The sequence below is a fragment of the Homarus americanus genome, unplaced genomic scaffold (genome assembly GCF_018991925.1).
Source record: "Homarus americanus isolate GMGI-L3 unplaced genomic scaffold, GMGI_Hamer_2.0 scaffold30108, whole genome shotgun sequence".
Lineage (NCBI taxonomy): Eukaryota > Metazoa > Arthropoda > Malacostraca > Decapoda > Nephropidae > Homarus > Homarus americanus.
Genome location: NW_024748109.1, coordinates 135,628 through 160,000, shown reverse-complemented (window position 1 = coordinate 160,000; position 24,373 = coordinate 135,628). Strand labels below are relative to the sequence as shown.

Here is a 24,373-nt window from a genome sequence, read left to right as displayed (position 1 = left end):
GTTGGTGCTCTATATGTTTTGAAACACCTGTGGAGTTTTGGAACCAGGGAGCGAAGTTTGGTAATTCTGGGGTAAGTTCCAGTTGCCTTTCTCGGCCTTTCATTTCTAACCTAACCTAACCTAACCTAACCTAACCTAACCTAACCTCACCCTCACCTCACCTCACCTCACCTCACCTCACCTCACCTCACCTCCCCACCTCACCCACCTAACCTATCCTATCCTAACCTATCCTAACCTCACCTAACCTATCTTAACCCAACCTAACCTATTGAATTGAAACAGTTTATTTAGCCAGAAGAACACAGATACAGAGTGGATAATAATAACAATATTAACATGGCTGAGCCAGTTGAGAACCTGAGCTCTCTTTGAGGCACCTGATATATACTATACATTTATCTCAAGGAAGTATTATGAAACATTTAGTATCATCTGGAATAGTACAATAGCATGTTACCACGGTTATCACTTCAATATTTATTTATTTTATTTATTTATTTATTTATTTATTTATTTTTATATTATAAGTATATACATAAATTACAGTGGAATTGAAAAACATAAGTATAATGGGGAGCAGTACAACCTGGGTTGTACAGTAATAAGGTTGAACAAGAGGACAGAGCTGTCAGGATTATGTCTAGTTGGCAATTATGTTTATTGCGATGGTAATTACTTATCTATTTATATGATAATTTCCGATAAAAAGGTTTTGATGGTACAATAAAAGCAGGTACTGTAAATATAGTGTTACAAGAAATATTAATACTTAGACAATAGATATTTTAAGAGGTGATTTAAAGGAAGGAGCGTAGTCTTTGCTTGATGGTGTGTAAGTTGTTCCACCTTCACACTGTGATATTTTTATGGAGGTCTGGGACTGAGGAGGAGCACATGGGGGTCTTAGTAGCTCTGGGTGCCTTAAGTTGTATCTCTGATTATTCTGGAACTGGAAATAATTATTGTCACACAAGTGATTGATAGATTTGCAAACAAAGAGGCACAGCAGTAGGTGTTAATTTCTTCGAATTTTAAAATTTTCAATTTAGCAAATTTTTCGTTTGTGTGATCTGTTTTCAAGTAGGTCATTGTCCATAACCTCTCTTTTGTGCAGTGACCAGGGATTGTTTGAAGAGCCAGAGGCCCCTCTAGTGGACTGTGTATCAGGTGTTGGTAAACAAGATCATGATAGATTTCTTTCATTGCTGTGAGAGTGAGTGACTATCGAGTGTTATACATGATACTGCACTGTTTATTGACTTTACTGTGAATGGCTTGTATGTGGTTTCTCCAGTTAAGTTTCTCATCAACAATAACCTGAGGAATTTAGTATTTTGTTCGCGTTTGAGGACTGTATTACTGAGGTACAGGGGGTCCAAGACTGGGGTAAGTTTTCCTTCTGAAAGATCGTGTAGTGGGTTTTCTCAAGGTTTAAGGTCAGTTTATTACGTATTACCCAGGTCCTGACTTTAGTCAATTCAGTGTTCATAGTTCACATCAAGGAATGGAGGTCTGAGTTGCTGGTGTAGAGATTACTATCGTCTGCAAATAAGTTGTATTTTATGAGTGTGCTGGCGTGGACTATGTCGTTTATGTACAACAAAAACAGTACTGGACCGAGAATGGAACCTTGGGGGACGCCATACAAGATTGGCGAGGAGTCAGTAACCTAATCTATATGAACCTATCTTAACCTAAACTAACCTAATGCATCCTAACCTAACCTAACTTAATCTAACCTATAGTAACCTAACCTATGGTGGCTGTCAGTGTTGGTTATAATGTTTGTTGTCAGTGTTGGTAGTGGTGGCAAGAAGCTCGTTGTGTTTCCGTCATTGTGCCACCGTCTGACCGCCCAGGTGAAGGGACACGGCCCGAACTAATTAACTGCAGGTGAGGTGAAGTTGACGACGAGGCTCCAGGTGACGTGACTGACCAGAACTGTCGTGTTGGAGGGGGTCGAAGATGGAGAATTATTATGTTTGTGAGTAGGTGCACCTGATCTCCTCCACCTCCCCCACCCCTTCACCCCATCCCCACACCCCTCCCACACACCCCTCCCACACCCTCCCACCCTTCCACACCCCCCTAGACCTAAATGGTTCTATTTGGTCAAGCAATGAGGTCCAAATATTGATGTTGAAGGAGGAAGAAGAGGAGGAAGAGTAGGGAAGGGAAGAGAAGAAAGAGAAAGGGGAGGCGGGGGTGAAAGGAAATAAAGAAGAGGGGAATAGAAAGAGGAGGAGGAGGAGGAGGAGGAAGAAATAAAGGACAGTGAGGAAGAGAAGGTAAAAGAGAAAGAGAGAAAATAGGAGGAAGAACAGAAAGAAGAGAATGAAAGAACTTGTGAAGAAGGGAAGAGGAGGATAAGCAGAGATAATCCAAGGGAGAGGAGGAACCACAAAAAGAAGGTGTTGGTGGAGCAGCTGAGTAGAATTGAGGGTGGAGAGTGAGAGAGTGTGTTGGAGGCTTAAGACTGTTGGAGAGGCTTAAAGGGATGTGGTCAGTTAGGGAGAGAGAAGAGGAGGAGGGAGGGAGGAGGGGTGAGGAAAGGTGAGACGTCTCTTGGATTACGCAGTTCAATTCTGGTCACCTTATTACAGAATGGATATAGAATCCTTGGAAAGAATTCAGAGGAGAATGACAAGACTAAACTCGGGTATTAGGAACCTTGAGGACAGTGACAGGTTAAAGCATCTTAATTTGCACTCCCTCGAGAGACGTAGAGTGAGGGGCGATATGATAGAGGTGTATAAATGGAATTCGGGGCTGAATAAAGGTGATATGACAAAGGTACTCAAACTAGCCAACCAGGAGCGAACTCGTAACAATTGCTTTAAATTAGACATATTTAGATTTAGGCGCGAGATAGGTAAACATTGGTTTGGATGAGTGAACCAAGTTACCAAACATCATCATTAACTCGAACACGCTGGATAGCTTCAAACATAGGTTAGGTGGATATATGAGCGATAGGGATCCGGTGTAAATGGGACTGCCCGGATTGGCCAATAGGCCCGCTGCAGTTTCCTCCATTCTTATGTTCCTATGTTGAATGTTGTAGCGGAATTATTGGTTGGGTTAGGTTAGGTTAAATTAGATTAGACTAGGTTTAAGTTAGGTCAGGTTAAACTGACGTGTACCGTTCATGGGAGGTCGTCGTAACACGTAGCCGACTAGTTCAATACGTGTATCAGTGCCAATATCAGTGCCAATACCAGTACCAGTGCTAATACCAGTGCCAGAGGACTCTGTGCTGTGTGACGGTGAACTTGGATAATATGAACAATAATTTGGGGGGACTCGTATCTTAATGGCAATACAATTAGGGGGTTCCCGAGAGAGAGAGAGATCGTTAATAATAATAATTAACGGTTTATTGAAGAGCTTGGCAGCAGAAGGCTGAAAATATAGTGCGTGCGTGCGTGCGTGCGTGCGTGCGTGCGTGCGAGCGTGCGAGCGTGCGTGTGTGTGTGTGTATGTGTGTGTGTGTGTTTAGAAACCAGAGAATATTATATCTCAAAAGGTAAACCAAAAACTGAAGGGAATTTCAGGTTGAGGCAGATTAAAATTCAAGATTTAATTTCCACTGGGGGAAAAATATAATTAGATTTCTGGTTGGGAGAAAATAAAAACCTTTGATGTAATTGTTTACTGAGACAAAAGAAAGTATATTTTAACCCTGAGAGAGAGAGAGAGAGAGAGAGAGAGAGAGAGAGAGAGAGAGAGGATGCATAGACGAGACAACAGACAGGCACACACACACACGATCTCTCTCTCTATGGTTGATCTGGTCTAGGCGGGGGTGTCTGTCTGGTCTGGGTGGTCTGGTCTGGGCTGGTCTAGGCGGGGTTTGTCTGGGGGTGTCTGTCTGTCTTGCTGGCTGGCTGGCTGGCTGGGTCCCGGCTGGAAGGAAGGAGGGGAGTAGGTCACACAGTACGATATCCTGCCGTACCCTGGAAACGAAACCGGTTGTAGTGGTCACCCCCAGTAACCTCTCTCTCTCTTCAAACGTAATTTATGAAACAAAAAGGAATCTTGATTTTAGTGATGTCAGTGATAGAAGATGATATTGATGTCAGTGATAGAAGATGATATTGATGTCAGTGATAGAAGATAGAAATGAAGTCAATGATAGAAGTAGAAAATTTACTCAGGTAGTGTTAATGACACAGGTGAGAGGGCGAGACAGGTGAGGGGGCGAGAGACACAGATGAGAGGCGAGACACAGGTGAAGGGCGAGACACAGATGAGAGGCGAGAGACAGGTGAGAGGGCGAGACACAGGTGAGGGGGGGGCACAGGTGAGAGGGCGAGACGATAGATGATATGAGTGTGAATATCGTCACAATGGAGAGAGAGAGAGAGAGAGAGAGAGAGGAGAGAGGGAGAGAGAGAGAGAGAGAGAGAGAGAGAGGGGGGTGGCCCGGCTGCTAGCTGCTATAGTGGCGCTCTTCATACCTTGGGAGCGAAGAGAGTGAGGGAGAGGAAGGGGAGGGAGAGAGTGAGGGAGAGGGAAGGGGAGGGAGAGAGGAGGGGACAAAAGGCCGCATTCCAGGAGGTAGCAGAGGGTAGGTCTGGTGTATAGGGAGGGGGGGAGGGAGATGAGGGGAGGAGGGAGGCTAGGAGCGAGAGAAAGGTTAGGAGGGGAACTAACCTATCTCCTCGTCCCATGGCGCGGCCCTCCACCTACGGCAGATGAGGATTAGTACACTGTCTCCTCTAAGGATTAGGTGTGTGTGTGTGTGTGTGTGTGTGTGTGTGTGTGTGTGGAATAAGAGATGGTGTTTTATTACATTATTATGTCACTCCTTAAGTCCTCCTGACACACACACACACACACACTACTAATTTGTTGTCACTTGAATCGAGTATGATGATCATCCAACTATGATACAATGATACTAGTTATTGGCGATGTCACTTAGGTTGGTGAGTTTTGAGGTGACTAAAGAGGACGATGGACCGGCAGGGTCGATCACATTTGTTGCACGTGGAGGGCTACATCTAGTAGGAGGGCGGTGGCAGCGTCTTTCGGCGTTGTCGCTTGTCTGCCTCGGTTTGCAGTCGGGCTAACTCGAAAGTATTGACACCTCGTGTGGTGCTCCTCCAAGCGTCACGATGTGGAGTAATCGACTCGCGAGGCGGGGTCGATTTGGCACCTTTTCAGGTTTGTCTTAAGACTATCCTTATACCTTTTCAGTTGCCCGCCAGCGTTACGTTTACTATTCGTTAGGTGACTGTAAAGTAGCTGGTTTGGCAGTCTACTGTTGTCCATGGCACATGGCCAGTCCAGCATAGTTGTTCATGGATAATGGTAGCCTCGATGCTCCTACAGTTGGTGTCAACAAGAATGCTGGTTTGTTGCTTTCGTCGTTTTGGGGCGACTCACAACACAACCACTCACAACACATCCCTCACAACACAACCACTCACAACACCCCTCACAACACATCCATCAAAACACATCACTCACAACACTCATAACCTACACACACAAAACCCTGTATAAAAAAAATACCTTGATTCCAATTTACCACAAACATTAAATTGCTTGACCATGGGCGAGACGTAGGGACAACAGGTGTGCGTCTCAGGCCACAGGTAATAATAGTCTCATTTATTCTCACAGGTAATAAAATATAGCAACAGAATGTAAGCCAGCATTCAGATAGACTCACCTGCCGTGTTGATTACCTACCTGAGGAACCTTTAAGAATTTAAATGTTAAATACTCTGTAGGGATGATAAAAAAACACTCGGTTGTGTGTGTGTGTGTGTGTGTGTGTGTGTGTGTGTGTGTGTGTGTGTGTGTGTGATAATATATACAAAAGCAACGAATAAGTTTGATATCGGTGTTCTTAGACGGACGTAGGACACAGTGGGTTGTATCTTGACAGGTTTAACCCTTTAAGGACGTTGACAACCCGCTAGGAACGATGACAACCCCTTAAGAACGATGACAACACCTTGAGAACGATGACAACACCTGAGAACGATGACAACACCTTGAACGGTGACAACACCTTGAGAACGATCACTACGCCTTGGAACGATGACAACCCCTTGAGAACGATGACAACACCGAGAACGATGACAACACCTTGAGAACGATGACAACTGCCGGAACGACAACCTACCTTGAGAACGACGACAACACCTTGAAGAACGAACGACGACAACACCTTGAGAACGACGACAACCCACAAAAATAAGGACATAGTGACATGGTTTAGAAATAAGGAAGTGTAGAGGTGTTTGACTGGTGTTATTTGGGCGAGAAAAGTTGGCTTGACAGAGAAGCTGATTATTACTATTACACTAGTTGACAAGGGTTCGGCAACATGGATCACTTTAGTAATTCTGGGGTGCTGATCCCAAATATGGCAATACAAAATGTCGGTCACGTAACATTTTTATTATATATGTGTATATGTAGTGTAGGAATATAAGATACGTACTTGTGTTGGTAGAGATATATTTAATGCAAGATTAGAATAGTGAACAGCAAGTGGGAGGATATGCTGTCCCTATCCTCACTCTAGTCGCGTACACAGGTGTGACTACATTTGCTGTGGTCGAAATTCTTTTGGTTAGCGTCTCCCGGTGCGAAATCGGTGATTAACTACTGTTACTTCTGGCCCCGCGACGCCGGATACCTGCGACCCCTGTTTGCGTGCCGGCGCGGCATCTAGTCGGCCCCTCACCCCTTATTTTGCACACGCCTGGCGAGGGGACGACGGTGATAGCCGGGCAGTAATGGGAGGGATAGGTGCGAGTTGCAAGCGCGGAAGGCGGGTTTTGGGTGTTATGGTGGAGTCGACAGCGTCTGGTCGTGTGGTGGTGTTTCGTAGAGTTATTATTGTGTTGAGTTCTGTTGCAGTGGTTAGTTTTTTGTTAGCGTTGCGTCGTTTTGTGTTTCGTTATTGTTTTATTGTGTACATAATATAGAGTGTGACAATGGACCACAAAGTTTTCGGGCCAGCACGATCCGACAACAATGCTCTTACTAATGTGTCTTTTGTGTGTGTTTTTTCTTCAGATAGGTTGTGGAAATTAATGAAGACAGGAGAACGGAGAGAATACAACGCCGAGGCTGTGTTAATTCACCAAATAAGTTTTGCTATGTGTGTGGACAGTTTATTATCAAATCTCAGTGTCGTTCCATAACAAATATCGTGAAACAAGCAAATCAAGATAAAAAGTGGGCACCTCTGTGTGCTGCATAAGCTGCTACGTTAACCTAACTGAATGGATTAAAAGGAAAGAAAAAGAGCACGCCTTTTGCTGGTTTGGCGTGAACCTTCCAGTCATTTAGATGTCGTCACCTTTGTTTTACCAAAACTGAAGACTTCTCCAAGAATAAAAAAACACAGAATTGAGTATCCTAATGCATCTTCGGCAATAAGGCCCTTTCCTCACGGAGAAGGACTGCCTATACCTGCACCACCGGCTAATTTGGAAGAGCTCTCAACTTCGGATGAGGAAATTGAGGAATAAATCCCAGAATCATCCAGATCCTCCTTTGTTGACCAGACTTCCATTGAACCACATCTTATAGAACAAAGTGAACTTAATGATCTTGTACGTGATCTCCGTCTGTCAAAATAGCAGGAGGAACTTTTAGCATCAAGACTGCAGGAGGGAACTTGCTAGTGAAACACAAGAATTACGGTTTTTAGGAAAATAAATATTACATTATCTTCATTCTACAGTATGCAGGATTCCCTCTGTACTGATGTAGATGGACTGACGTCAGAGTTGGGAGAAAAACATGACCCAAAGGAATGGCGGCTTTTATAGATTCCTCCAAGTTTAGTTTAAAACAGTATTGTTGTATAAACCAAGCCCTCAGGTCCAGTAGTCCTTTCTGTAGGTTTGAAGGAAACGTTTGAGAGTATAGAGAAAATACTGACTATTAAATACAAGGAGTATAGATGGCAGATCTGGCGATTTGAAGGTTATAGCCCTTCTACTCGGCCTTCAAGAGGTTCACGAAATATTGTTGTTTGTGTTCATGGGACAGCAGAGCAACAGAAAAACACTACAACACAAAGGACTGGCCAAAGAGAGAAGAGTTTGTCCAGGTAAAAGCAACGTTAAAATATCCCCTTGGTAGACCCAGACGATGTACTTCTACCTCCTTTACACATTGCTGAGACTAATGAAGAGTTTGTGAAGGCTGTGGACAAACAAGGTGATGGGTCGTACTTGGGGGATTCTCACAGCTCAGTGATGCTATAGTCAAAGAGGGTATCTTCTGGCCCACAGATAAGAAAGTTACTTGTGATGATGACTTTGAAACAAACTGAATGAAAATGGAGCTAACTGCAGGAGATCCTTCCACCTGTAGTCCATTCACTGCTTTACCTTCTGCTGATAGTGGTTGAATTCCCTTCCTTTCTTTCACTCCTCCTCCTCCCTCTTCATCTTCCTCTATTTTCTCCTCCCCTCTTCCAATCTCCTCCTCCTTCCTTCCCATCCCCCATCCTTCCCACCTACCTCCTCCCAAGGCAAGTTGGTTGGAGGAGATATTGCAAAAGTAAAATCATCAGGTGGAATAAATTGTGGCCATTAGACTACCATGCGTAAACTGAAGCATATTAGTGTTTTAAGAGATGATGTGTCCTCTTCCTCCGTCTCTTTTCTCTCTTTCCTCCTTTCTCTCCTCTCTCCTCCTTCCTCCTCTCTCCTCTCCCTCCGTCTCCACTACCTTCTCCTCCTCCTCTCCTCCTTCCTCCTCTCTCCCTCTCTCTGCCTCCACCTCCTCCTCCTTCCTCTTCCTCCTCCGTCTCACTACCTTCCTACCTCTCCCTCTTCCTTCTCTCTCTCTCCTCCTCCTCTCTCCACCTTCTTCCCTCCCTCTTCCTCCTTCTTCTCTCCCTCTCCCCCTCTGTCTCCTCTCCTCCTTCCTCTTCTCTCCCTCCTCCGTCTCCTTTCCTTTCTTCTTTTATGTCTCCTTTATTCTTCTCTCTCTTTATTTTCTTGGTCCTGTTCCTCCTCCCCTTTAGGGAAGGAGGGAGTAGTAGTAAGGAGGTATGAGGGGAGAGTAAGGGGTAGGCATGAGGGAGGTAAGGCAGTATGAGGAGGTAAGGCAGTAGGGGGAGGTGGTGGTGTAAGGCAGTATGGGGAGAGTAAGGTAGGGTGGCAGTTATGAGGGAGTAAGGTGTAAGGCAGTATGGAGGGGAGAGTAAGGTGTGTAAGGCATGAGGGGAGAGAGGTAAGGCAGTATGAGGGGAGAGTAAGGTGGTAAGGCAGTGAGGGAGAGAGGTGGTGTAAGGCAGTATGGGGGAGGTAAGGTGGTGTAAGGCAGTATGGAGGGGAGTAAGGTGGTGTAAGGCAGTATGAGGGGGAGAGGTGGTGTAAGGCAGTATGAGGGAGGTGTGTGGTGGCAGTAGGAGAGTAAGGTGGGAAGGCAGTATGAGGGGGAGAGTAAGGTGGTGTAAGGCAGTAGGAGGAGAGTATGTGTAAGGCAGTATGGAGGGAGAGGGGGTGTAAGGCAGTATGAGAGGTAGGTGTAAGGCATGAGGGGGTGGGGCAGTGGTGTAAGGCAGTATGAGGAGAGTAGGTGGTGTAAGGCAGTATGGGGGGGGTAAGGTGGTGTAAGGCAGTATGGAGGGAGGGTGGTAAGGCAGTATGAGGGGAGAGGTAAGGCGGAGGGAGGAGGGTGGGAGGTGGCAGGCATGAGGGGAGTAAGGTGGTGTAAGGCAGTATAAGGGGAGAGTAAGGTGTTGTGGTAAGGAGGGGGGAGAGGTAGAATGAGAGGGGAGGTGTGGGGGGCAGTATGAGGGAGGTGTAAGGTGGTGTAAGGCAAAGGAGGGGAGGTAAGGTGGTGGGCAGTATGAGGGGAGAGTAAGGGGTGTAAGGCAGCATGAGGGGAGAGGTGTGGGGCAGCAGAGGGGAGAGAAGGAAGGCAGTATGAGGGGAGAGGTAGGTAAGGAGGGAGAGTAAGGTGGTGTAAGGCAGTATAAGGGGAGTATAAGGTGGTGTAAGGGTATGAGGGGGAGAATGGGTGGTGTAAGGCATGAGGGGAAGAGTAAAGTGGTGTAAGGCAGTATGAGGGAGAGTAAGGTGGTGTAAGGCAGTATGAGGGGGAAGAGTAAGGTGGTGTAAGGCAGCATGAGGGGAGGTGGTGTGGCAAGGAGGGGAGAAGGTGGTGTAAGGCAGTAAGGGGAGAGTAAGGTGGTGTAAGGCATGAGGGGAGAGTAAGGTGGTGTAAGGCAAGAGAGAGTAAGGTGGGGCAGTATGGGGGAGAGTATGGTGTAAGGCAGTATGAGGGGAGAGTAAGGTGTGGGGTGTATGAGGGAGAGAAGGGTAAGGCAGTATAAGGGGAGAGGTGGGGAGTATGAGGGAGAGTGTGTAAGGCAGTATGAGGGGAGATTAAGGTAAGGCAGTATGAGGGAGAGTAAGGTGGTGTAAGGCAGTATGAGGGAGAGGAGGGTGTAAGGCAGTAGGAGGGGAGAGGTAGTGGAAGGCATGAGGGGAGAGGGTGTAAGGCAGTAGAGGGGTGGTGGTGAGGGTATAAGGGAGGTGTGAGGCCGCAGTTTGATCATTACAAGAGAAATCAGCTTTAACAGGATATGTCCTTGCAAGGCAGTTCTCTCTCTCTCTCTCTCTCTTACTTTCTTCACCCTTCCCCTTCTCTCCTTCACCGCCCTCTCTCTCCTCCTCCTCCTCCTCCTCCCTCCTCCTCCTCCTCCTCCTCTGTTCCCTCGTGGGTCAAAGGTCATGCTCTACACTGCTAGCCATGTCAAGTCTATATGTGTCTGTCTGCCTCTGTCCGTGTATCTCATCCATCGTGTGTGTGTGTGTGTGTGTGTGTGTAAACAGTACTTACACCAGCTATGTGTACACAGTATTTGTATTCACTTTGTCTCATCATGTCGCATCCTGTGTGTGTGTACATGTATGCGGCGCTAAGGACGACGAGACACACACACACACACACACACACACACACACACACACACACACACACACACACACACACACACACACACAACACACACACACACACACACACACACACACACACACACACACACACACACACACACAGACATTGAGAAAAATCTACATGAGCCTGATTGATTTTCTGTCCAATAAGCGACGTGTGTGATTAAATGTTCCCCCCAAAAAATAATAATAATCAAATATAAATAACATAATATAATTGGATCCTAAACTACTCGATAAATATTGTGAATTGTTGGAGGTAGGGATTAGTGTTGGAGGTAGGGATTGGTGTTGGAGGTAGGGTATGGTGTTGGAGGTAGGGATTAGTGTTGGAGGTAGGGATTAGTGTTGGAGGTAGGGATTAGTGTTGGAGGTAGGGATTAGTGTTGGAGGTAGGGATTAGTGTTGGAGGTAGGGATTAGTGTTGGAGGTAGGGATTAGTGTTGAGGTAGGGATTTAGTGTTGGAGTGTAGGGACAGTGTTGGAGGTAGGGTATGTAGTGTTGAGTGTAGGGATTAGTGGCTAGTTGTAGGGATTAGTGTTGGAGGTAGTATGGTGTTGGAGTGTAGGGATTAGTGTTGGAGGTAGAAATTAGTGTTGGAGGCAGGGATTATGTTGGAGGTAGGGATTAGTGCTGGGAGGTGTGAAATTAGTGTTGGAGGTAGGGATGAAAGCTGGAGGTAGGGGATTAGTGTTGGAGTGTAGGGATTAGTGCTGGAGATAGGGGATTGGTGTTGGAGGTAGGAATTAGTGTTGGAGGTGTAGGGATTAATGTTGGAGGTAGGGATTGGTGTTGAGTGTAGGGATTAGTGTTGGAGGTAGGAATTAGTGCTGGAGTAGGGTATGGTGTTGTGGAGGTATATATGGCTGAAGTGTTGAGATTTTTAATAACGTGTGTGTGTGTGTGTGTGTGTGAAGATATGCTAAATAATACATTCTTTTTTCGAGAGGATGGCAGTCTTTCTCCCTCCACCTCTCCTCCCTCCCCACCTCCTATATCTCTCCTCCTCTCCCTCCTCCACCTCTCCCTCCCCCACCCTCCTCCTATCTCTCCTCTCCTCCCCCTCTCCCTCCACCTCTCTCTCCTCTGCGCACCTCTCCTCCTCCTATATCTCCTCCCCCTCCTCCACCCGTCCCCCTCCTTAATTAATCTTTTGTGTTATCTAATCCATACATGTAATTAATGTATCTTTTGTGTGGCGCTGATCACCTGTAGGCTGTGAGTGTAGTGTGGGTGTAGTGTGGGTGTAGTGTGGGTGTGCTGTTCAGAGGTTGATGAACATTGATGGCAGAGCTAGAGCACATTGAGGAGCCCTGGTGTTATAGCTAAAGTGAACGAGAACAAGTCTTGGGAAATCTATATAGTTCATTCGTCATCGTAAAGTGAAATTTTATACCATGAGAAATACACTGCAAAAACCTTATAAATTCTTCACTATTGTATTTCCTGTGGTTAGCAACTTTTAAATATTAACCTTTGGTACATGAGTTTTTTTTTTAATACAATTTATCTTTTTGTGTTGATGCAGTAAAGAGTTTATTAAATATATTTCACATTGGTACAGAGTAAAGCCTTTATTTATTTATTTATATTATTTATCATTATTATTTTTCTCCCCACAGAGCAAAGCGTGCGCGTCGGTGCTGCTAGAACAGGTTTGCCGCCAGCTAAACCTACTGGAGTCAGACTACTTTGGCCTGGAATACACAGATGGCAACACTCGCTACTGGCTCGACCTTGAGAAACCTATGAACAGACAGGTGGGTGATGACGAGGTGTGTGGGGAGGGAGGCTACAGGTAGGTCATTTCTTATAATAATAATAATAGTTATGAAGATGACAAAAAATAATAATAGTAATAATGATAATAATAATAATACATTTTGTTATAGTATTTAGTGTTGGAGGTAATTCTGGAGGGTTGTAAGAGGTCAAGGAGGTAATGGGAAAGTTGTGGAGGTCAAGGAGGTAATGGAGGAGGGTTGTAAGAGGTAGTGGGGTGGTCAAGGGGGGGGGTAGGCGACTAGACCAGAGGTGACCCCCATGAGACATCATCATAAAACACACACACACACCTGGGCTCTGGGGGAACCTGTTAATGGCTCACTGGCTAGTCTATGTCTGACTCGTATTCTCCTCCTCCTCTTCTTCCTTGTTCTTCTCTTCATCCTCTTCCTCCTCTAACCCCTTCTTTCTTGTTATCTTCTATGTTATCCTCCTTCTTCTTGTTCCCCTCCTCCTCCTTGTTCTTCTCCTCCCCCTTGTTCTTCTCCTCCCCCTTGTTCTCCTTCTCCTTGTTCTTCTCCTCCCCCTTGTTCTCCTTCTCCTTGTTCTTCTCCTTGTTATTCTCCTCCTTGTTCCCCTCCTCCTTGTTCTTCTCCTCCCCTTGTTCTCCTTCTCCTTGTTCTCCTTCTTGTTCTTCTCCTTCTTGTTATTCTCCTCCTCCTTGTTCTTCTCCTCCTCCTTGTTCTTCTCCTTGTTCTTCTTATTCTCCTTCTTGTTCTTCTCCTTCTTGTTATCCTCCTCTTCCTTGTTCTTCTCCTCCTCATGGTCCTCCTCCTTTTCCTCCTAGTTATTCGCCTTGTTATCCTCCTCCTCCTCCTCCTTGTTCTTCTCCTCATTGTTCTCCTCCTTCTCCTCATTTACGACCTTGGGATTACCTCGGCCAGGGGAGGTAGGAAGGACAAATGCAGTGAGTGAAGCAGTAACATGAGAAGGTGGTTAGAGGGGGAAGGGAGGGACTAGACTCACTTATATAGATTGATAAAACCAGCTCCTTGACCTAAATTGTAAGGGGAGTGTGTATGTATTTGGCGAGTCACTACATGTATGTGGCGAGTCACTACATGTATTTGGCGAGTCACCACATGTATTTGGCGAGTCACCACATGTATTTGGCGAGTCACCACATGTATTTGGCGAGTTACAGTAACTGGATTTAGGTATACTGTAAGCTAGACAAACTACAGCTTAGGGCCTCACAGTCTGAAGGGGCCTCTCAAAATTTCAGAATTTGTTACAGTTTTATTATAATTTACATTTAAGTAATGATTTAACCTAATTAACATGCAGCTAATTATGCTATATATCTATAGATAGACTGAGAAGAAGTGTCAGCTCCTTAATATTCAGATCCATGGTGACATTTTTCCCACTTTGGCTGAGAAGAGCAACAGTTTACAATTATGCTGCTCGCAAGTTTTCATTTTTACTTGATTTAGAAGCTTCAGAGGAACAGCTGCGTGAAGCTGTATAAATTTTGATGAAAGATTATCCAAACGATGTTGATGTTAATCTCACCGGAGAACTAAAGCACTTCCATGTTTATATCAAGACAAACCATTCAGGAAACGGACACTTGTGCCACCAAGATCTGTATCAGGTCATCTTCCAAGACACGATTCATTTAGCTTTTCCTTATGTTGAAGCAATACTACGGCTATTTTTAAGTCTAGTGGTAGCAAACTGCTCAGGTGAAAGATCATTTTCACGACTAGAAAGAATTAAAAATGAGCTGCGAGCAACAGTGACACAAGACAAGCTGTCTGCACTTAGTATTATGTGCATAGAAAGTGATAAACTTCATAGCTTATCTCTTGAAGACATTATTCATGACTTTTCTTTTAAAAAAGTAAGAAAGAAATGTTGAAAACTGACTGATTTCTTATGTTTTATCAGTGTACATGTATTTGGCGAGTCACAACAGTACTAGTAAATATTTGTAAAAAGTTGAGTCATGTAGTGTAGGATTGGAGGTGTTGTCAAACCTGTCAGAACCCAATCCCTGTATAGGTAGCCAACACTTGCACTATTCACCCATGGTACACACATCCACTTGCATTATTCACCCATGGTACACACACATACACATTATTCACCCATGGTACACACATATACACATTATTCACCCATGATCCACACACACATACACACATTATTCAACCATCCATACAAACAGTAGATCTTCATAACATTTAACCCAGACATAATTTTATAAACACACCTTCTTAAGTCTTCATTTTAACCACTTACAATTATCCATTTATCCGATACATTGCGACTTAATCCGTTTTTTAAGATAATATAACGACTCATGTGATTTCATTATAATGGGAGAATATATCCAACAGGTTTGTTTGAGTCAAGTGGAGCCAGTGCTGAGGTTTTGCGTCAAATTCTACACCCCCGATCCCGCCCAACTGGAGGAGGAGTATACCCGCTACCTCTTCGCCCTCCAGATCAAGCGAGACCTTGCCCACGGTTGGCTCATGTGTAACGACAACACTGCCGCTCTCATGGCCTCCTATATCGTTCAAGGTAAACTGTTCGTGGTCGTTGGTTCATCTGTCTGTAGGTGTTTCTTGTGTACAGTGTGTTGTTATGCTGGTCTTGAGATAACGTTGTGGGCCGAGTTATCAGTAATTGCTAAGGGTAGGTTAGGTTAGGTTAGATTAGATTAGGTGAAGTTAGGTTAGATTAGGTGGTTAGATGAGGTCAGGTCAGGTCAGGTCAGGTCAAATAAAGTCAGGTTAGGTTAGTTTAGATTAGGTGAAGTTAGGTAAGGTCAGGTCAAATAAAGTTAGGATGGGTTAGGTTAAGTAAGATTTAGTGTATCTACAAACTGACAAAAACTACTGCTACGATAAGATGTTGAACAGTGTTATAGGAATACTGTACATTGAACGAAGAAGTTATAGCCTAATTATTAAAAAATACATTAATGTCTTAGCTCCAAGTTTGATAAAGGCAAGTGATCAGGTAATTTTCATCACTCAAAGAATCTTTATATTTCAATAAATTCCTGGCAGTATAGGTGTTTGATATAGTTTTTATGCCCAATATATTTGAATTGGTTGGAAATATGTTACCCTTGTGTGTCTGTTTGGCCTGTGTCTGTTCTATAACTTGAGTAAGACTTATTGAACCAGAATAGAATTGATTTTGACTTGAGTTAGGTTTATACAGTATTCAACTCTTTCTCTTCATATTTGTCATCATTTATTTTTTTAATATATACTTTTAATGGACATATCTCACCTTTGTTTATTTTAGATTATTTTAATTTATAACTAATAATCTACGGTATAGCAAACTTAAACTACCAGACCTAACCGTCGCCAGTCTCTAAGAATAACATCGACGAAACTCACTCCCTCTTACTTTATTTTAGCCGAATGTGGAGACTTTGTAGAAGAGGATTACCCCGACCATCGCTACCTCTCCTTGTACAAGTTCGTTCCCACTCAAGATCCAGAGTTAGAGAGAAAAATCATGGATAACCACAAAAAACATGTGTGAGTATAGTAGAGGGATGACTGTCTGGGCTCTAGTTTATATTCTTGACAGTGTGTAAACTTTTCTATGCTGCGAAGTAAGGGTTTAGCGACTATCTTGGGGGTGTGTGTTAATTGGGACGATATTCCGGGCTTTTTTAATTTTATTTTCTTTCTTTCTTTCTTTCTTTCTTTCTTTCTTTCTTTCCATTTATAGTCCAGTAGTCTTAACTTGGTTTACTGAAGGAGGTACAGTATGGACAAATGCCTGAAGGTGGGGTGGAGGATCCTGGGTTGGGGGGGGGTATTAGTCAATGATGTTAGGGCCTAGGGGAGGTATTGGGGAAGAGATCATGGAGGGTTAGAGAGAGAGAGGTCACAAGGGGGAGGGGTGGGGGAGGAAGAGGTTACAAGGGGAAGGGGGAAAGGTCATGAAGGGAGGGATGAGGGGTCACAAACAGGAGGGGAAGAGGTCATGGGAGGGGGATTGGGAAAGAGGTCATGGGAGGGGGGGGGAGAGATTTGCAAAGAGGTCATGGGATGGGGGAGAGGTCACAAGGGAGGGAGGACTGTTAGGGAGAATGAAATAGTGACATTGATACCCAAGTTATACTGCACAATTCAATCTCTTTCTGGTTAAATATTAAACTTTATGCGACAAATGGCTGAATTTATATGAATAGTTGAGAGGCAATATAGAGAAGTGTTCGGACTATGCTGTGGTAAAGGGGTGAGGTCGTGTGTATGTGTACAAGTGTGTGTATGTACATGAATGTCTGTGTGTATAAATGAATATATATGTATGTATAACCTTACCTAACCGAATGTAACCTTACTTAACCTAATTTATAGCTAGTTTGGTTTAGATTGTGAAAGTAATTGATAAATAAAACAGTAAATTTACCACATTAGCAGTAAAAAAATAAATGATATCCCTATTTGGCCAAAACATCTGCTGCATTGTAAGGTTTAACCAGATACTTCCTTACCGTCGCAGGTGTATGTGTGGGTTTGTGTATCAAATGTTTGTGTGGGTTTGTGTATATGTTGTGTATCACTGGCCTGGGCTCACTGCCAAGATAGGGGAGGGTGGGGGTGGGGAGGGGGGGTAGTTCCTTTATAGTATGTGTCTTATAGTGAGGGTGATGGGGGTGGGGGGGATGCTTTCAGGCAGAGAAATCTAGTGTGTCAGTTTTTTTTTATAACGGCTAAACTTGTTCTTAGTATCTGTTTCACAATTTAGCTAAGGTAAGGTCGAGGTATATTTTGTGCCTTGGTATGTAATAGTTTTAGATTATTGCATTTGTCGTTTTCTTTTTTTCATTGGCTGATTAATTCTTACGCAATATAAAGTAATCGAAGGAATTTGAAATGGAGATAATACTAAATATTTTCTAATGAGATTTTTAATGTGTTTTGATAAGTAATAAACATATACTGTACTGTAAAGTTGGATCCAGTACTATACTGTTCACTGTATGTCTTGTCCAGTTTCAACAGCTAAGTTATCTTCTTGCATTTTCTGTACTGTGATATTGGATCTCTCTCTTTCTCTCTCCCTTTCTCTCTCTCTCTCTCTCTTTTCCTCTTTATCTTTCCCTCTCATTTCTCTCTCTCTCTCTCTTTTCTCTCTTTCTTACCACCACTACTTGGCTGATCATCCACTGAAATATTATCCTGTGTACCATAACCCCCCCCCTCCTCCCCCAAGAGTAGTGGGGGTCTTGAGGACATTTCCCCTCCTAACTGTGACTTAAAGCAGATAATAACCCAATAATTCGTCTCATATCCTCCCTTCCTCTGGTTAGGTAGTGTATTTTAAGCTTAAAATTTGAGTGAATAGTTCAGTATTTTTAGCACCATAGTCTTGATCACTGGACAAACATGCATTGCTATCTCTCATTAACTTTTTTATTTCTATGTAGTTTCGATTACTAATATTTATACCTTGTTCATTACCATTTTGTTTGAGGGTATTATTATTTTTTTATTACTTTGACTTTGTAGTGAAATACTGTATCCATTATTTATTTTTAGAGAGACGTTTAATAACAATTTACATGTGTATTTTTTAGGGGCATGACACCAGCTGCTGCTGATCTGAACCTCCTGGAAACTGCAAGAAGATGTGAATTTTATGGTATAAAGATGCATCCAGCAAAGGTAGGTCTTCGGAGTTGTATTTTCAGGCTCCGAGGCTTGTTAATGTGGTACAGTAATCCTTTATTATTAAACACTAAAGATAAAATAAACCTTTTTCCATTTGTAGATGTGAGTTATAGATATTTTATCACACTTAAACACTAAACTATTTTTACCTCCAACAAACTTAACCATTAGGATTTTGGCCCTGTCTTAGTAGGGTCAAGTTCTAATGGGTTTCATTCTTATTCACTGCTAATGGATGGTGTCAGGACCTATTAGAACTGGGGTTCATTTGAGTTGCTACCAAACCATAGAGGGGTAATGATAGGTTAAGGAAGTACAGTATACCAAACTAGCAGGTTAAAATGTCTAAGGGGAAGAGCCAATGGTGGAGTTAAGAGTACAGTATTACCCCGCCTAACGCGGTTTCACTTAACGCGTTTTTTCATATACGCGGTGCCTTGCCAGAAGCGAACTTTCACTTAACACGGATTTTTTCCACATATACGCGGTGAGTGTCCGGCTCGAGACGCTATTTTTAGATTTGCCCCACCCGCCACCCTGCCTGACTGCCTGTTTTAGCTCATAAAATTCATACAAATTACCCGGCCAGAATATAATTTACATTGCTGGAATTCTTATAATTTGGTGATCATTTTGAATATGAACATCATATATTTTGCATTAGACATACAAATTTTAGATAAAATTTTTTCTCTGAGTAACTATGTTATCTTTTGTGCAAAATATATGACATTTATATTCAAAATATTCCTGGTCTTACAAGGAATCCAGCAATGTCAATTGTATTATCCTAACTTTAGTTTGAGGTATTATTTATTAAAATTTAGTAGTTTTCCCCCAAAAATTTCTCAGAGGGAAGAGCCGGCAGTGTAGTGTGAGAAGAGGGGGAGGGAGTTGAGTCCATTATTTGAATGGACATTAACTTGGTGACTGTATTTCTCTATTTCTCTTAAGTATTATTTGTGTGCATGTACCATCATAAAATTAAGATGTTATTTTTACTACAACATAGTTATGTGTCTTCAAAAAGTGGAGTTTGGGGGTCGGGCCGGTTTCTATTGGAATTAATCCCATATGTTCTGTTGTTCACTTAACGAGGATTTCACTTAACGCGGGACCCTCTGGGTTCTATTGACCGCGTTAAGTGGGGTACAACTGTACTGTATAGTTCCCTTGTCCTCTCCTGTAATAATGTGGAGGATATTCGTTATGTGTTGCCATTTGAAGACCGAGTTTTGCGCCGGGGAACCTCATTGATTTATGTCCTTTTGTGGTAATTGTTAAAGAAGTGATAGGTGTTTGAGCTCTCTAAGTGATATAAAAAAAGGGGCAGCGAAGTGAATTGATTGAACAGTAGCAATGATTATGTAACGTGAAAACAATTAGCTGTGGGTCTTTGTAGAATAGTTGGGGGAAGAGAAATTTGTGTGTTAGGAGTTTAAGTTATTTCATGCAATGCTTCCTTTTTCTATCACAGGATAATGAAGGAGTGCCCCTAAACCTTGCAGTGGCACACATGGGCGTTCTGGTGTTCCAAAATTACACAAAGATAAATACCTTCTCTTGGGCCAAAATAAGAAAACTTTCCTTCAAGCGAAAACGTTTCCTAACCAAATTACATCCAGAAGGATATGTAAGTAAATTTGACACAAGTAAGCCTGTAGATGGATAGATGTGGTTATACCTCTTGTGTCTTAAAGTATACTGTATATGCTCCTGAAAATCAGTCATCTATTTTTCCTTTAATTTATCTTTCCTTTTTTTTTTTTTTAGAAAGCTCTCATTGTAGTGGGCATATTTTGATACACTTTAGTAGTCAAGTTAATATTCTTCTGTAGCTTTTTATCAATAATTTCTACTTCTTATTTTCTCGAAGATGTAGTGACTTGTCATCACTGGACTACGAGATTGAAGTACAAATCTCTTGGGGTTGGTGTTTGGGCATTATTATTTTTGTTTGGGATTCATGACAATTTTATAAACTCTTTTATGAGAATAACTTTTAGAATATTACTTCATTATCCGGTAAAGGTCAGATGGGTGCGGTATATTCAGTAACATTAGACAGACAGTTTTAAAGCGTTTGTTTTATTGTAATACAGCGAATAAAAGCTTCTCAATGATTTTCAGGTCATATCAATAAACATATAATTTTGTAGTATATGTAGTTGATATATATATATAAGTGTCACAAACATAGCTGATATACCATGAAATAATATAACTAAAAAAAAAACAAAAAATTCTTTAATATATACTGTATACCATAATGTGCCTATAGTTATACTGCATATATTATTGTTGTTACTTATATGATAAAATTTATAACTTGAGATCATTAGTAACTTACAGAGAATTTCAACATGATTTCTTATTTCCCCTCCCCCCCTTGTGATTGGCTGGTCGTCCCCCCCCACTCAGGGCGAGGTAGTGTAACGTGTCAATCAGCTGTGTGTTTTTGTCAGCCCGCCTACCGCATGTCTCTAACTTACTAACTGTCGGCCAGCCGTTACTACACTGGCATGGTGTAGATTCGTAGCAATAATGGCGTCGTCTTTGGTGTAATCGGAACTAGTGAATTAATATATACAGTATCATCTTTGTAAAATTATTTTGAGGTGTCACCGGTCGATTCGTGTTTGAGGGTCAGGTCGGACTTGCCATTATTGCTGTTTGATCACACCTAAATGCTTTAAGAATCAAAATTGGGATAATAACTTTTTATATATACATGTTAAGGAGATACTGATGTTACTGGTGGTCTTGTTTTTTGCTGTTGAGTTCTCTTTTATTTTTGTTTTTGCAGATGTTACAAATAAATACCCTTTAAATATTTGTTTTTTATATATATATATATACAGTATATATAAAATACAAAAGCAACGTAACACTAAATAAGGATGATTTTATAAGCAAGAGAGAGAGAGAGAGAGAGAGAGAGACAGACTGGTTAATGTAAATTGTGTTTGATATAAATCTTAAACTTTTATGTATTTTGTAGGATATATTATATATATTTTTTGCAACAATACAGTTCGTTGTTTTCTAGACGTACCATTATTTACATGTCAGTCACGTGTCCAAACCTTACATTCCATTTATGCATTAATAGAGAGTAGTTGTACTGTACACTATAGTTCCAACAATGTCTTGGCTATGCTGCGGTTGGTTGCTTCACTCATCGTAAAATCTTGCATTGTACCTTTCACCAAGTCACCAAACGATAATTACATGGGCCTAGTGTTAACCGTAATGACGTGCATGATATAAGGTAATGGTCATACTTGGGCTGTTAAACTAATTCAGATAATATAAGAGAAAAAGATTTGTAATACTTGTAGCCAGTATTTTTCTTCAAATTAACAAGTAATGTACATAAATATCAAGGTGTGCGATGCTTAACTTTTCCTGTCAATAACTCAAGTTGTGAAGAAATATTACGCTTAGGGAGACATTCTTTGGACAATAGTAGTAAGACTGATTTTCATCTCTTCAAGCTGCCTTATGGAGGACGGTGGCCAGAGGTGTGTTGACCCCAGCTTCCTATATAAAAAATAAATAAAACCTTCATTAATGATGTATTCGTAAAAAAAAGAAAAAAAGAATTTCTGATTGATATGCTAAAATAAATCCAGTTATTGACTATTACAGAACAAGAGACGGTGTGATTACCATCTCTTGTGATTATTAGTCAATGTAATTGTTATTTCTTATTTTAGTTATTATCAAGATGTAGTTAATTAAAATACTCATGATTGCTGTTATTTATATTTTGTTAACACTCGTCATGAAGCCAGTTTTTTGGTGTGGTTTTCACATCATTGTTTATGTACTTAACAGGGTATTTTAATTTTGTTATTATTTATGCATTCAGCCTTTTGTTAGTATAGTAATTTTATGCTTTAATTAGCGGTGGTATCAGATGATTTGAACTAATACAGTACCAGTATAAATTGAAGATACACAATGACAAATTTCTCTCTTCATTACTTCATTACTCTAGTTATTTATGAAGGAAAGAATGAATGTTTTCCTTCCCCCCCACACTGTATGTATGACCATGAGGAGTGTATATGTAAGGCTGTGTGTCCTGTCTCCTCTCTTCCTGAACCGCGAACCCCGAGATTCAGACTTATGAACCCGAAGCATTTATGGACAGAATAATGCATCAGTCTACTGCTTCGGGTTTAACGAGTCTGAATCTTGGGGTTCGCGGTTCAGGAGGATAGGTGACAGGACTTTTGTGGGTGACTGTACATAGGTAGGAGGAGAGTTTATGATAATACAAAACTGAACAAATTTGTATACTATATTCCTGTATTAAGGGTAACTACAGTATCTAAGGAAGAAAAGAGAGCTTGAGATCGATGCAAATGATAACACGATTTTTATTTATCGTTGAATAGACATAAACGATTTGAGTACCTGACAGTATTTATATCAGAGGTGTCAAAGAGTGATGAAGGTGGATAGATAATGGAAATAGTTTTCTAAGTAAGATTATGTTGATGGAATGGAGTGATGGTGGGTAGAGTGCCGGTGCATGAGGTTAAAGAACAGAGAAGGGAGGAGTGAGTAGATCCACAAACGGGTATGTGTAGAAAAAGATGATTAATGGAAGAATAACAAAAACCAGTTCATTCAGTAAGATACAATGAAGAAGTAAGAGAGAGAGAGAGAGAGAGAAAGGTTATACCCATATAGTAGTTGAATGTCTGAGTTTGGTTGTACTTGATAAATGTTGTAAAAAGTACTTGAAAGTAACTATGCATGTTCATTCTGCATGAGTTTTAGGTTGACATTGAAGTGAAATTAAGTTTAGTTTGAATACATCTTCTTTTTCTTTCTCAACTGTAGATCTCATTTCACTTATTCACCCCAACTCACTCGATCCTACACTTTTACTCTCAACACTCTTCTCTTTTGTCATAGATCTATTAATTATCTGATGAGCTTATTGTAGACTCACTTGTATATTGTGCTTAAGAGGATGGTTAATAGTACTGGATCCCATGTAATAATAATAATAAGGGGCATAATGATTTTAACTGCCTTAACCCTATAGATGTCATAACAAGTGATATGGGTGCTATATGCAGTGCTTATTTCTGGTCTAGTCTAATTTTTTTTTATTTTTGGGAGTGTAGTTTTTCTTTGTTTATATCTATACTGTAATGGATTAGGTTATAAAGGATTAAAAATGGGAAGTCTTTGTAAAATTCTTAATTATTCAATCTGAGATTTGTAAAATATTTAAAAAAAAAATTTTGAGACTATAACTTGAATATTGAAGATTTTGATTCAGAATATAGTTATGATGTTTAGATAAAGAAAACATTAAAACTTTACAACTATTGTATAAGAACAGTGAGCATTTGTGTAAGAGAGAATTGTAAGCAAAGTTTCATTCTTGTCAGGCAGAGAGTACAGTACATGTAGTGAAAAATTTCCTTAAGCTCAGTGAGAAGTATAAATGTTTGTTCCTAAATTAGTTTAACAAATGCAAACAATGTTCCAGGGCTATTACAAGGATATTGTTGAATTCTTCTTTGACGGCCGAAACGAATGCAAAAATTTCTGGAAAAAATGTGTGGAGCACCATGGGTTCTTCCGGTGTTCCCAAGTTAAAAAAGTCCCACGCCAAAAAACCAGAGTTCTGTCAAGGGGATCCTCATTTAGGTGAGTCTCTGTGTACAGTACTTCAGGGCACAAAATGATGGGTATTGTTGTTATTTAATGTTATCGAATTGTGGTTAGGTGAGGTGAGGTGACGTGACATTTTCTGGTAGTGGCTCATTTTATTACAAGAATATTTATTTTTGTATGTATAATATATACAGTATTGTGTTTATTTAGACGAATAAGGATGAAGGAGGCAGGTATAAGTAAGGAAGATGAATAAGGATGAAGGAGGCAGGTATAAGTAAGGAAGATGAATAAGGATGAAGGAGGCAGGTATAAGTAAGGAGGAT

At 41.5% G+C, this 24,373-nt stretch overlaps 1 protein-coding gene across 7 annotated transcripts in view; it reads left to right on the top strand.

Moving 5' to 3' along the window:
* LOC121880008 (FERM, ARHGEF and pleckstrin domain-containing protein 1-like) overlaps positions 1-24,373 on the top strand; it is a 98,858-nt gene that overhangs the window by 32,994 nt on the left and 41,491 nt on the right. For 2 of the 7 annotated variants that reach the window (XM_042386947.1, XM_042386940.1), the window contains exons 2-9: positions 12,582-12,719; positions 15,090-15,276; positions 16,130-16,253; positions 18,308-18,395; positions 19,879-20,034; positions 20,823-20,828; positions 21,899-21,925; positions 23,920-24,080. In XM_042386947.1, coding sequence (XP_042242881.1) covers positions 12,582-12,719; positions 15,090-15,276; positions 16,130-16,253; positions 18,308-18,395; positions 19,879-20,034; positions 20,823-20,828; positions 21,899-21,925; positions 23,920-24,080 — 887 coding nt within the window. The remainder of the gene's footprint in view (positions 1-12,581; positions 12,720-15,089; positions 15,277-16,129; positions 16,254-18,307; positions 18,396-19,878; positions 20,035-20,822; positions 20,829-21,898; positions 21,926-23,919; positions 24,081-24,373) is intronic. The other 5 variants (XM_042386941.1, XM_042386945.1, XM_042386942.1 and 2 more) reach the window with 5 other exon arrangements.